At 38.8% G+C, this 15149-nt stretch overlaps 1 protein-coding gene across 2 annotated transcripts in view; it reads left to right on the top strand.

The window, feature by feature from the left end:
• The window catches only part of LOC135231273 (LIM zinc-binding domain-containing Nebulette), a 429820-nt gene that overhangs the window by 212719 nt on the left and 201952 nt on the right, over nt 1–15149 (top strand). For both annotated transcript variants that reach the window (XM_064284903.1, XM_064284904.1), the window contains one exon: nt 10072–10179. In XM_064284903.1, the coding sequence (XP_064140973.1) occupies nt 10072–10179 (108 nt within the window). The remainder of the gene's footprint in view (nt 1–10071; nt 10180–15149) is intronic.

The following is a 15149-nucleotide window of genomic DNA, read 5'->3' as shown; positions in this document are numbered from 1 at the left end:
TTCCTGTATGTTGTAAATCCTAATCTCTTCCTGTGGTTAATGAGGCAAGATTGGATTATGTTGAAGAGGATTAGGGTGGGATGTAACACCCTTGCTCAGGTCACATCCCTGATCAATGTAAAGGGAGTTTTCCTGGGGTGTGGCCTGCACCAGCTTTTATCTTACAAGAGATGAAAGGGAAGTGAGCAGAGAATGAGGGACCTCATACCATCAAGAAAGCCACACCAGGAGCAGAGCATGTCATTTGGATCCTCACTCTCTGCAGAAGCAGTGCCAGGAGCAGAGTGGGTCCTTCTGCACGAAGAAGCTCCTAGTCTAGGGGAAGACTGATGACAAGGACCTTCCTCCAGAGCCAACAGAGAGAGAAAGCCTTCCCCTGGAGCTGATGCCCTGAATTTGGACTTGTAGCCTACTAGACTGTGAGAGAATAAATTTCTCTTTGTTGAAACCATCCATTTGTGATATTTCTGTTGTAGCAGCTCTAGATAACCAAGAGAGTCGTTAACCCATTAACATAAACTTACTGCCCCCTAAGTTTCCTATCTAATCTTTCGAGTTGCTATTGTGAGTTTGATCCCATATACCAAAAACCAAAGCTATTGCTGTTGAGTTGATTCTGACTTGTAGTGACGCTATAGGACAGAGTAGAACTGCCCCATATGGTTTCCAAGGAGCACCTGCTGGATTCAAACTGCTGAGCTTTTGGTTAGCAGCTGTATCTCTGCGCCGCCAGGTTTCCTGATCCCGTATAGATAGTTCTTAAAAGAGCGCAATACTCAAGGCAGGCATTCTTTACTAATTAAGCTAATTTGTTGTTTAATTTATAGAAAACTTCAGGGGATATTTTTGGTTTGAGGTTTAAAGATTATCTCAGGTCAGTAGTTTTAGGGGTTCATCCAGCCTCCATGGTTCCAGGAAGTCTGTTGAAAATTTGAAATTCTATTCTGCATTTCCCCCCTTTTGATCAGGATTCTTCTATAGAATCTTTGATCAAAATGTTCAGTAGTGGTAGCTGGGCACCATGCATTTCTTCTGGTCTCATAGCAAAGGAGGTAATTAGCCATGCATTCTGTCTCCTCTTCCTATTCCTGACTCCTTTTTCTTCTGTTGTGTCAGGCAAATAGAGAACAATTGTACCTTGGATGATTGTTTGCAAACTTTTAAGACTGGGGTCTTAAATAAATAAACCAAAAACAAACCCAGTGCTGTCGAGTCGATTCTGACTCATAGGCGACCCTATAGGACAGAGTAGAACTACCCCGTAGAGTTTTCAAGGAGCGCCTGACGGATTCGAACTGCTGACCTCTTGGTTAAGAGCCATAGCACTTAACCACTAAGCCACCAGGGTTTCCATTTAAATAAATATATATGTTAAAAATTACCATGAAGAAAAATTTGGCAAATCAAATTGCCTATTGTTTGTATTTCTCACATTTGATTTAGAACTAAGTTTTCAAAGTTCTGAGCTCTAGTGGTGCAGTGATTAAGAGCTCAGCTGCTAACCAAAAGGTTGGCAGTTCAAATTCACCAGCTGCTCTTTGGAAACTCTATGGGGCAGTTCTACTCTGTCCTATAGAATCACTATAACTCAGAATCGACTCTACAGGAATGAGTTTGGCTTGGTTTCAAAATGCCTTTATTCATTTAGTCTTAAAGGGATGAGGCTGCAGGAATGTAAGATTATATTGCTGTCCAGGTCCAATTTGTTTCTGAATTTGGGTTGGTGCCTTAATCTGTACCCCTTCCCCTGTGTCCTTCCTCCCATTTAGGTAGAGTATGCAGCTCACCTGGCTGGATCTCTTGGGGAGGTCCGAGTCCTAGGCTAGACCTAAGAACTGTCACTGTCCCGGCCAGTCAACAATGAAAGACTGGGAAAGGAGGGAGCAAAATTGACTGCCCCTACCTGCTCTTCTGGCTTCTGTCCTGCTCACCTCCAGTCGGTGAGATGCTATTAAAACAGAAGTCAGATCATGTCCCTACTCTGCTCATGACCCCCCAGTGGCTTCACATCTCACATGGAAGAAAACCCAAAATCCTCATTGAGGCCTACACAGCCCGCAGGATCCCTTTCTGCCCTCATCTTCCTCTACACTCCCCCTTGCTCACCTTTCTCCACTTCGCTGGCCTCCTTGGTGCTCCTAAAAAGCTTTGCCTGGAAAGCTCCCCTTGCAGATGTCTGTGTGGCTTGCTCCCTCATTTCCTTCAGGTCTTCTTCAAACATCACCTTTTCATTGGAGCCTTCCTTAACCACCGTGTCTAAAATGGTAGCCCTCCTGACGGTTTTCATCCAACTTTTCTGCTTATTTTTCTCCTTAGCGCTTATTACGCAGCCACTGCCATCGAAGTCTATTCCAACTCATAGTGACCCTGTAGAACTGTCCCATAGGGTTTCCAAGGCTGTAATCTTTATGGAAGCAGACTGCCACATCTTTCTCCTGTGGAGTAACTGGTGGGTTTGAACCCCCAAACTGTTGGTTAGTAGCCAAGCGCTTTAACCACTGCACCACCGGGCTCCACACTTATCACTAAGGAACCATTTATCCTCTCTGTCTCTCCCCCCGCCCCGTTTCTCTCTCTCTCTGCACGCAGTCACACACACACACCCCTTGTGTATATTCTGTCGCAGTCACTGTCATGTAAGCTTCACGAGGCAGGGATAATTGGTTTCCTTGCTGCATTGTCCCTACACTTCAAACAGTACTTGGCACATAGTAGGTGCTCAATAAATATTTGTTGAATGAGCAATGGACTGAATAAATGAACATTTGAGGGGGAGATTCCAGAGAATGATGCCCCTGCTATTGTTATTTGTGGAGTCACCATGAACTACTTTTACAAAGAAACAAGAGAGTAGAGGTGATAATTTTATATCTTTTGCTGGGAAAGGATCAGGAGTTTATAAAGTAAGCTTACATGAGGCTCAATAAATATTTGTTGAGTTAATGTTGAGTAAATTAATACATCGAAGTACTGTTGCTAGCAGTTCATTTAAAAATTTGGTCTAGATCTATGTTTCTTAGCTTAATCTCCCAGTTTTTTTCTAGCCATCCCTCTTCCTGATGTCCCTTCCTCTCTGTCAGATGCTGCAACCAATGGAGACATTCCCTGAATTTGAGATTCCTCTCTTCTGCAACTCCTCCCTCCCTGGTTCTGTCCCTTATCTATCTTCCGTCCCTTTTTCCCTTTCTTAAACAACTACAGAGCAACTCCCATGAGTCAGGTGCAATGCTGAGTTCTGAGATTGCAAAGATGAGTAAGACTTTGCCTTTGTCCCTGTGTTATATGTGTTCTGGTGTCAGAGACTGTGGTGCAATCTTGATAGCAATACCGTGTGATAATGGTCCAACACCAGTTGCTGTCAGGTCTGTTCCAACTCCTGGTCACCCCATGTATATCACGGTACAGCTGTGCTCCATAGGGTTTCCAATATCTGATTTTTCAGAAGTAGTTTGCTTGGCCTTTTTTCCAAGGTGCCTCTGGGTGGACTTGAAACTTAAACCTCGTGGTTAACAGCTGAGCACGTTAACAATTTGCAGATGCTCTAACAGGTAGATGTAAAGCTATAGGGTCCTTGGTACTGGGAGGAGGCTGGTCGAGCTTCATAGAAGGGCGCTAACGGGGCTGAACTTTGGTGAAGAAACAGATTTTATTTCATATGGAAGAGGGGCAGGAAGAAAGAGGGAACGTTCTATCAGTGTCACAGTTCTTTCGGATGAGCACAGCCTGCTGTGTGCCTCTTCCCAAGGATAGATAGTCTCCTAGCACATGCACAGCTGGGATGGCAGGACTCACCTCTGCCTGCGTGGTCACCACATGACATATTCAAGGTGCTTTTTGGGGGTCTGACCATTGGCACAAATCCAACTAAATAAGTTTCTATTTTAGAATAACTTTATCAAAATTCGTGAAGGTAAACTAATAAGAAAAAACTAGTTTAACTAATAGCTGACTTAAATGAATATGGAACTATTTTGCTTTGTTTACCATGGTATTTTCTTATTGCTATAGAACTGTTCTTGCCCACATCTCATGACACACATTATATGATCCTTTCAAGTAAAGTGAAACTAGCACGATGATTATCATGCTGGGCATTTGCACAATATGTTATACTTTCTAACATTCCTTCCTGAGCTTTACCTCATTCAGTCCTCTCCACAGCTGTGTTAGTCACAGGCACCAGAACCCCTAATTAGAGATGAGGAAACTTTGGCTCAGAGAATTTACAAGACCTGTGATGTGGCTGGCAAATGATGAGAGTTTCAGTCTCTTGTCCATTCAAGCAGTGCTATTTTCATGATACGTTCTGCTGTTTTTACAGATTATTAAATCTTACATCACATGGTTGCAGAACGTGATGAATGAAATTAATGTCATTGAACTGTACACGTAAAAAATGTTGAAACGGAAATGTTTTGTAACATATATACCCACCACAATTCAAACAAGCAACAAAACAATATAACAAGTGCTGGCAAAGAAGTGGTGAAATTGAGACCATGGCGAAGTTGGGATCTTGGTGAAATTGGGATTTTTGTGCATTGCTGGTAGATATGTAAAGTGGTGCAGCCACTGTGGGAAACAGTTTGAGGGTTCCTCAAAAAATTAAACATATGTGACTGAGCAGTTCTACTCCTTGGTCTGTACTAAAAAGAATTTAAAGCAGGGACTCCACAGATTCTTTTATACCAATGCTCATAGTAGTGGTATTCACAATAGCCAGTGGTAGAAAAAAATCCAAGTATTCATCAACAGATGAATGCATAAACAAAATATAGTGCACAATACAATGGAATATTATTAGACCATAAAAAGGAATGAATTTCTAGTACATGCTACCACGTGGATGGATCTTAAAAACAATATGCTGGGTGATATAAGACAGACCCAAATGGACAAATATTGTATGATTCTACTTATATAAAATATTTAAAATCAGCAAATACGTAGAGACAAATGGCAATAGAGGTTACCAGGGGTTCAGGGAGAGAACTGGAAGTCATTGGTGATTGTGTATGAAGTTTCTGTTTGGGGTGATGAAAAAGTTTTGGAATAGATAGTTGTGATGGTTAAACAACATGGTCAATTTAATTATTGTCACTGAAATGTATACTTAAAAATGGTTAAAAGTTTATGATGTGTCTTACCACAATATAAAAAAATAAAAAATAATAAATCTTGCAAAAAAATCTTATATCACAAATAGGACAAACTGGAGAAAAGGAGAAATTCACTTGTTAATTTACAGGAACGCTGTACATGTATATATACCTCTTAGGCATGATGGGAAGGTGTGTTAATTAGAATTCTTTTGGTTACAAAAGGGAGGGTGTTGTTGGCTCATTAACTGACAAGCTTGGCTTTTCCGACTTTAGGGAATGTTAGATCCAGGTGCTCAAATGCTGTTGTCAGGAATCTTTCTTGTTGAGTGTTTTTATCATAAAAGGAAGGGTGTTGGGTTTTGTCAAATGCTTTTTCTGCATCATTTGAGATGATCATGTGGCTCTTTCCCTTTGTTCTGTTAATGTGGTACATTACACTGATTGTTTTTCTCATCTTGAGCCACCCTTGCATTCCTGGGATAAATCCCACTTGGTCATGGCGTATAATCCTTTTATTATGCTTTTGAATTTGGTTTGCTAGTATTTTGTTGAGGAGTTTTCTTGTGGTGTCTTTGTGTGGCTTTGGTATCAGGGTGATGCACGAATCTTTCTTGGTCTCTTGCTTTGCTTGACTCTGTGTTGGCTTTATTATTATTGGGTGGTAGCCAGATGATGGACAGCAGCTCCAGATTTACTGCCTACCAAATTAGCCAGACCCGTGGAAACAGCACCCCTTTCCCAGAAGTTCCTGCCATGAGCTGAGGCACATGGTCACCTACTGGATTATGTGTCTCTCCTAGATCAGTTACTGGGCCCAAGGGTGCAATGTTCTCATTGGCTGGATGGGGTCATGTTGTGAGGGCAAAGGAAACACATGAGATTGGAAAGAGAAATCTTCCTTTTTCCCTCTGTCTTCTGATCTATGTTTATATCCTTTTGTCTCTTAGAGTACGCATGACCAGTAAACCATCACATATAACATTTAAAATGAGACCTAAGTAGGCCAATCTCAAGAAAAGGACATCATGTCTGCTAAAGTAGAGGGTCAGTAAGAACGAGGGAAACCTTCCATGAGATGGATTGACTCAGTAGCCGCAACAATGGTCTCCAGTGTATCAATGATCATGAATATGGCATAGGACTGGGCAGTGAGTCATTCTGTTATATATAAGGTCACCATGAGTAGGAGTCGACTCGATTCCAATTAACAACAACAGATAGATAGGATGTAAGTGAGTGGCAGTATAGAAAAGAGAGGGACTGACTAATGGTTCAAAAGCTCCCTGTATGGGGTGGGTTGGTGCTTGAGCTGGTGCCGAGTATGTGAAATTAGGTGTGTTTCACACCATTTTTAAAAAGGAATAATCATCTTCTAAAACTCTGCAAATGGTTTACAGAGCTGATTGTGTGCTCTTCAAAACTAGTCACTTAACTACCAAAATAGAACCAAACCTGTTGCCATCGAGTCGATTCCGATTCATAGCGACCCTATAGGATAGAGTGGAACTGCCCCATAGGGTTTCCAAGGAGTGCCTGGTGCATTCAAACTGCTGACCTTTTGGTTAGTAGCCATAACTCTTAACCACTATGCTACCAGGGTTTAGTCATTTAACTAGGCGAGCCAAAATCAAATGACTCGTTTTGTCGCGTGAATGCGGAAAGTGCTGTGGAATGGTAATCGATTCAAAACATATGATTGTGGAATTTAATGGTTTTTCTTTTCACTTCTTTGGAAATTGTGATTTAAAAAAAAAAATAGCAACAAGAAACATGAACAAACCAATAACAAAAAGATTTTGTAAGTGTAACTTCTCTGAAATAGGTATTAGGGTTGTTAGATCTTGGCTTATAGATTTTTCTTTATTTCTTCATGCCGATTGCTATTAAAGCCTTATCTTTCTTACTTATATTATTTTAGTACTCTGTGCCCCAGTTCAAATCCACCAGGCGCCCCTTGGAAACTCTATTGGGCAGTTCTACTCTGTCCTATAGGGTCACTGTGAGTTGGAATCAACTCGATGGCAGTGGGTTTGGTTTGGGTTTTTGAGTACCCTAGTACTTTTTTTTTAGTACTTACCTCAAACAAAGCTAAATGGCTTCCCTGCTCAGCTAGGCATAAAACACTGGGAACATACCTGTTGTGTGTGTCTTCACAACTGCTGAGGGATGGAGAGTTAGAAGGCTAATCTCATTCAGTACCTTCTCTGGAAGACAAAATAATCTAGTTTATTTGACCTTTTCTTCATGGAAATAGTTAAAGTAAGGTTTTAGTACTTTTATAAATCTAAATGAAAATATGGAGGGAAGATTAGATATTCTTAAATTAGAAGTGATAAGAATATCTAGATCTTTGTACCTGATATAGTGTAGGATTTATTTTTTTTCTTCCAAGCTCTTCTGATAAAAGAAAATCTTTATTTCATTAGGTTCAAGGACAGTGATGTCTGAGAGAATTGAGTATTTAAATACAGATGTGACTAAAAAATACTCTGTGCTCAGCTAAGAGAGCTTTTCAAACTTTTATAGGAATTACACTTATAGAATTATATGTTTATTAAACCAAAAAAGAAACAAAACAAAACAAAACAAAACAAAACTCATACCCATTGCTGTCTAGTCAATTCCAACTTCTAGTGACCCTGTAGTAGAGTAGACCTGCCCCATAGGGTTTCCAAGGAGTGGCTGGTGGATTTTAACTACCTGCCGACCTTTTGCTTAGCAGCCAAGCTCTTAACCACCGTACTGCCAGGGCTCCCCTGTACAGCCTAGGAAACCGTATCGGGCAATTCTACTCTGTCCTGTACGTTGCTATGAGTTGGAATTGACTTGATGGCACACAACAACAATTATGAATATAAAATGGGAATTTATATAGGTTATCAAAAAATGTTTCTGTATTTCTTGATATTTAGGCTTGTGAAAAATCTGAATAGCCCAAGTGATGTAACCATTTCAGTCATTAACAAGGAGAATATTTAACTGTGGTGACAGTTATTGTCATTATTCTAATAATAGGAGATAGACTCCGTAAGATTAAGCATTAGCTTTTTTAGTCTCCTGAGGAAACTGTAAAATTTAGCTCCACTGGATTGTAATTAGAAAAGAAGTATATTTAAATACCTAAAAAAATCTTAAGCACCTCAGCAGACACTATGCTAAGGGCATGTGCAAAAAAGCTTTTTAATCTCTGTTTAATCTCTTTTATTGTTGTTGTAAATTGTCATTGAGTTGACTGCGATTCATGGTGACAGTTACAACAGAACGGAACGTTGCTTGGTCCCGCATCATCTTCATGATTGTTGGCAGGCTGGAGGCCCCTGTGTGTTTTGAGTGCCTTGCAGCCTAGGGGGCTCATCTTACTAGCACTATGCTGGACGATATTTTGTTGTGATCCATGAGGTCTTTATTGGCTAATTTTTGTAAGTAGATCGCCAGGCCTTTCTTCCTAATCTGTCCTAGCCTGCTGAAACCTGTCCACCACAGGTGACCCTACTGGTATTTGAAATACTGGTGGCACAGCTTCCAACATAATAGCAACATACAAGCCACCACATATGACAAGCTGACAGATGGGTGGTGGTTTTAATCTGTATAGGCGGCCTGTTTTATAAATGCTTTCATAAGCGTTTATATACTTGCCATTTGGCAATATAACTTTTTGTAATCATATCCATATGTTTTGTTTTATGAAATAGAATGAAAATTTCCTAAGGACAGGGCTAACTGTTGATGATTTTGTGTGTCTTCCTTCTCCATAGAGCAGTCCAAGCTCAAATGATGCTTTTTGACTGAGAAGACTATCATGAGAACAGAAGATTTCACTTTCTTTTCCCACAGTTTTTTCTTTAGTAGCAGTAATAATATTAATGATAACAATAATAATAACTATTATGGAGGACTTACTTCCTTGTTATATGCCAGGTACATATATTAAGTCATTTAGTCCAGTCCTTGTTGTCATTAGCTGCCATCAAGTTGGCACAAACCCATGGTGACCTCATGCACAACAGAACAAAAAGCTGCCCAGTCCTGCTCCATCCCCATGATCGATTTCTGATCAGACCATTGCGATCCATATTGTTTTCATTGGCTGATTTTCAAAAGTAGATTGTTAGGCTTTTCTTCCTAGTCTGTCTGAGCCTGGAAGAGCCGCTGAAACCTGTTCAGCATCATAGCAGCACATAAACCTCTGTGAACAGGTGAGTGGTGGATACATCAGAGGTGCATTGGCTGGAACAGAACCTGGGTCTCTCGCATGGAAGGCGAGACTGTTACCACTGAAACACCAATGCCCCTGTTCCTATCCTTACCTTAAAAAATAGGCATTATTATCATCATCGTGACTGTCACCATTTTACGAATGAGACCACCAAGACACAGACAGGTTAAATAACTTGGATTTTTTGGGTGGGTAAGCTGGCAGAAATAGTAAGTTGAGGAGCTGGAATACAAACCAGGTAGTCTGGCCCCAGAGTCTACTTTTTTGCCCATTGTACTCTACCAAAACCTGATGCTGTCGAGCTGATTCTGACTCATAGTGACCCTATAGGACAGAGTAGAACTGCCCAGCAGGGTTTCCAAGAAGCAGCTGGTGGATTCAAACTGCCGACCCTTTGCGTAGCAGCTGAGCTCATAACCACTCAATTCTGCCTCATTCTGCACAGATCTGTGTTTGAAGGCCTTGCTCCAGCTTTAACAGCCCTGGTGCTACAGTGGTTAAAGCGATCAACTGCCTACTGAAAGATCAGCAGTGCGAAACTACCAGAGGCTCCGTGGGAGAAAGATGTGACAGACTGCTTCTATAAAGATTTATAGCCTTGGAAACCCAATGGGGTCGCTATGAATCGAAATGGACTTGATGGCAGATGGTTTTTAATTTTTTGGATTTGGCTCAGGGCTTATCCTGACTGGGAATTGTGATTCCTTTGTTTATCTTTCTTTTGTTCTTTTACTTTCCTCCTTCTCTTAGGTCAAGTACAAAAGAGATTTTGAAGAAAGCAAAGGGAGGGGCTTCAGCATTGTTACAGACACTCCTGAACTACAGAGGCTGAAGAGGACTCAGGAACAAATCAGTAACGTAGGTGACCCTTTACTCAGTGACATCATTAACCCAAACTTGTGTTTCTGAATGAGAAAGGGAGGCTGGTTGACCTGGGAGTGTTCTTGTTGCTATGGTATACCTGTCACACTCAGTGTACTCATAAACTATGCCAGCTACACCTAGTGTGTTTCTTCCCTTTGATTTCATCACAGTTATCTAGAGCTTAAGACTTTAGTCATCAGAATGAGAAGTAAATGTGTATTTGGGGAAATAGCTATTGAAAGTAGTTATTGTAATATAGTATCCACTTGTTTCATTTTGAATGGTTGTCAGCTTTTGAATTTTCCCGAAGTAGGACTTCTTTTTAGGACTTTTATATTTAAATGTAAAAACCTGACAGTTAATGTTTGCTGTAGATAAATGTACAGAATCTACATATAAGGCTAGGAATCTTGAAAAAATTGTGTATTTGCTAATTATGCATGTATTAGATTTCATACTTTAAATTAGATATTTGCTGAAATGAGGTATTACATCTCCCTTTTAAAGTAGACATTTATATATGCAATTGCTTTGCACTTGAAAGCTGCATCTTATTCAGTAATGAATTTTTCTTGAAAAAGAAAATTGAGACTAACAGAAGTTCAAAACCTGTTAGGGATTCAAAAGTGTTAATTGGATACAATAAAGGTGGGTAAACTGCTCTTCTTAATTTTTTAGTTCGTACTTGTAATTATTGTTCTTCCTAAGTATAATCAGAAGTATGTCAAAATGTATTTTTTTCCTAGGAAAAAATGACTTCTGTGTTAGGTATCCAAGAAGAAATATGAATTAATATCAACAACAGTGTAGTTGATATAAAAGTATGAGCAAACATGTGAAAATCATCCCATTTTTCATGAGAAGTGTATTTTGTGTGTCATTTGTACAATCATTAAAATTTGTATATCTGGATTTTATAAATGATGTAGTTTTAATTTCCAGGAAATGTATTATAAACTCACTGATGTGATAACTATCATCATGGTGTATATATAAAAAAATGACAATTTACAGAGAGATTTGCATATAATTTGAGAAAAATTATGTTAGAAGCTCCAAAATGGAATTATTTAATGTTTTAAAAATTTATCTAGGGAGTGGGAGTGGGCAGAACAATTGTTTTGCCACACTCCCCAAAATTTACCCATCGTTTGCTCTTTCAGTGAACACTTCATGTTCATAAGGACTTTATCCTTTGAAGAGGAAGGACTGAATTTTAAGGATTTATGACTTGGTCCCTCACTCTTTATAATATCCCATCCCAACAACATACCAATCATGAGTACTGAAGATCATTCCCTTCACCTTTCTTAGTTTTCGTTCTTTCAATTGAAAACGTATGTTCGCTTTTTAAAACGACATGCAGTTAGAGCTATATCCCATCGGCAATTACGTTCAGTAGTATTTCTTTCTTTGGTTCATCTTTGGAGTACTTAAAAAAAAAGAAAAACGCTGCAGAAAGCAAAATTATACCATAAGTCTTGAACTATCACAGAAGTTTATTTCAAAAAGAAATAAGCATACCTGCTTAAGAGACCTACATGACACCTAACATAAGGATTGCAGTTGGTTTCAAGGTAAGCAGTTTTATTTATATTCAAATTAAGTCAATATTCATATTTAATAAGAAAAGAACTGATCATTTCATCAACCTTTATCATTAGCAGGAAAATACATTTTATTCAATACCAGACATCGTTTGCAGATTCATTCTTAATTATGCAAAAAAACCCATAACACAGGTATGTATTTACCTATATTTATCATATACATAGCAGTATATATAAAATATCATTTAGATTGAGCATATAATTTAGACCAAACCTTTTTTTAAGAAATGTTTTGCATTGTCTTGGTGTTAGTAACCATAGCAATCTTGAAAGTAGTTCTTTTAGCCGTAATGAGGCCTATTAATGTTTGGAAAGCAGTAAAATTACAGGTTTTACAGTATTACTGTTAGGGACCTACTCCTGAATAGGGGAGGCTGTTAAATATTCTGAGATCTGGTGAATTTCTTAGTCATTTTGAAGGCTGCAACTTCATGAATACTCCCTGTTACCTCGTAAGGTTTTCCATATTATTGTACTCAAGAATATTTTTCTTTGAGAAACTTGGGTTGATCACCCAGGTGGTACTTTGGCTAGTCCAATTTTCCATATTACTTTTAAATTAACCCAGACACTGAAATATATTGGCCAAATCCAGACAGGTATTTTTGACGGGGGCCTGGATTGTGTCTGTTTTGAGAGGAAGAAGGTGAGAACATGTCCAGATGGGAGAGACACCAGAATCTTCCTGCTGGAAAGGCCGGAATGGAGCTGAGTCCCCTAAAAATGATAAGGGATAGGAGAGTCGTGAGCCTTACATTGGAGCTCCAAGTTGAGTATAGGTTAATGCATGGGGCCTAACTAAATCAGGGATCTTTGTTTGCAATCCTTATTTTTCTCTTTGCTTTATTTGCTTATTTCTTTTTAGTTTTTCCAATCTTTCAATATTGTGTGGTTCTTTCTAAACTGCCTTTAATCCCTTTTGGCCTCAAGAAAGTATAAAGACATAAAACAGTGGATTTAATGACAACTGCTAGGTATTTTGGGTAATATGTTATGGATGAATGGGCATTTTTGATTGCTCGTGTCTGTGTCAGTGTTATGAAATTTTTTCAGCTACTCTCATATTCATTTATCCAGGATCCCACATCATTTGGAAACGTTCATTCAGTCTGCATATGTTACGAGGTATGGAAGAAATGCAATTGTAAATTTCAAATTGTGTGTGTAATGAAAGGGGTTAGCCCTGGCTTCGTTCTTCTGGTATCTATAATGACGAAGCTTTGAACATGGGAGATTTATGAAATACTGCAATTTAAAATTCTTCTGCTGTGTTACCCACTTAGTGTAGCCACAGGAAGAACATGAAAAGAGACAGGGTTTTTCAGAATTGACCGAATGGTTGGAAAGAAACAGAACTTGGTGTCTAAAATTAAAAAAAAAAAAAAAAAAGATTTTTTCCCCCCACAAAATTCCAGAAGATGTCTTCATTTTATTTAATATATTAGTATTCAGATGGTGTTTGACTGGTTGCTTATGCGATTGAGTATTGGAGTTGGGGCTCTTCCTACAGGAAGCCAGGAAATCCAGCCAAAGCACTTGGTAGAAGATCATGTTGAGGTTTTTCTTAAAGTATGTCTGTTCAGCTGAATGAAACATGGCAGCCATTGTGGGCAGTGCTGACTAGGGGCTTTGTGCCAGTAAACTGTGCCCTACAGATTTTCATAATTGGGTCACGTAAGGCCTCCCCTTCTCCCCAGTTCTAGAGCATAAATTCACAAATGACAGAAGTATCTTAGTATATATCCACATTTTATTTAGGGATATTTTAGGAAAATGTTCTCAGTGGACATTGCGCAAACATGAATTGAGGAATACCTGTGTCTTTTAGTATTTAAAAAACTTATTTATCTGTTACTATTATAGTTCTAGTTCCTGTGGGTAATTGCCTAGGGTGTTTGTAATTTCAGGTGGTTACCACCTATAAGTTTATAAGCAGTGCCTACAGGGTACCTGCAGCAGTGTTTCCATGCAGAATCGCTGCTACACGTTTATCCAAAGGACTCGGTCTAGCCCTGAGGAGATTATTGGCACGTTTCATTCTGTCTGTTTACACAGGAATATGAACCGTACTTTCAATTAGCTGAGGCAGTCTATGGATAAATTGTGAAATAAATGAGAAAGTCAAACCCCATAGAGACTTTTACAATCTTGTGCTGTAGATAAAAACTAGATATTTATTTTCTAATGTTTTTAGGAGAACTATCATGATAAAAACATGTATTTTACAGCTGAAATGAAATAATAAGTGTACCATTATTTGAGTTGTCAGAATTTGTGCCTGTCTCTGACTCATACAGGAAGTAACTGTGCATGTGCCTGTATGCCTGTCTGTCTGGTCTGCCTGCCTGTGTGCCTATGTGCAATGGCTTCATTTGGAATCTTTGGCATCCCTTTTCCTTAGATCACTGGCCCACAGACAATACAGACAATAGCATTTCCACCTGCCCTATCTTCTTTTCCTTACCCTGTCATTATCTATAATTTTGGTTATCTATCCTGTTTCCCAAATAGCTCTTTTCCTCCTGTTTTCAGTTCAGTATCGCCATTCATAAGAAATGCTGACTCGCTTTACAAGAAAAGCTAAGACTGAATGAAGCCTTTTCAACATTGTAGAAAAAATAGCATCTCTATAGTTTGAGATTGAAATGTAATTATTTTTAGTTTTTTTTAAAAACAGCTACATCATTTTTAATTGAATTCTTAGAATGTAAAATCAATTATATGCACATTAATAAGCTCATATGGATACTGCTGATTTAGTTCCCTGCGATTTTGTGAATTGGCTTTAAAAAGATTAGATTATTGGAACTAAACACTGCCTAATAATTGAATAGCAGTGTCTGTGGGCTGTGAAAAGATTTGATTCAAAGTTAGGTTGAGTGTTTAGGGTGAGCACGAGGGTAGGCATGATTATCTGGGGATTTGGTCTCTGTTTGTAATTTAAATAAATCATTTTGACAGAGACTGACTGTAACCATGTTCAGGCTGCTGACAGTGTGAAATTGAGTTGTATGGTGGACAGAAGACAAGCAGTCAAGAGAAATCCCCAAAGGCGAAATTTGTTATGTAATTGGGTCAGCTCATGCATGAGAAATGCATGCTAATTGTAAACTGGTGGCAAAATTATGAAGTATGAGGCAATTAGGTCTTATATTAACCCCAACAACTGACACGGAAGGATTTTCCTTTTTTTTTTATATTTGGAAAACATGGAAATTTTTTTTTTTTTAAAGGTAAGAAAGGTAAAATTTAGAAAGTCATTCAATATTGAAATAGATTGTTTACTTTTATTCTTACACAGGAAGCATAAATGTTTTATCACTAATGAAAATTTGATGTGAAAGCTTCTAATTT

This window comes from Loxodonta africana, chromosome 4 (genome assembly GCF_030014295.1).
Source record: "Loxodonta africana isolate mLoxAfr1 chromosome 4, mLoxAfr1.hap2, whole genome shotgun sequence".
Taxonomy (NCBI): Eukaryota; Metazoa; Chordata; class Mammalia; order Proboscidea; family Elephantidae; genus Loxodonta; species Loxodonta africana.
The sequence above is the reverse complement of the archived record's forward strand: the minus strand, read 5'-3'. Positions and strand labels throughout refer to the sequence as shown.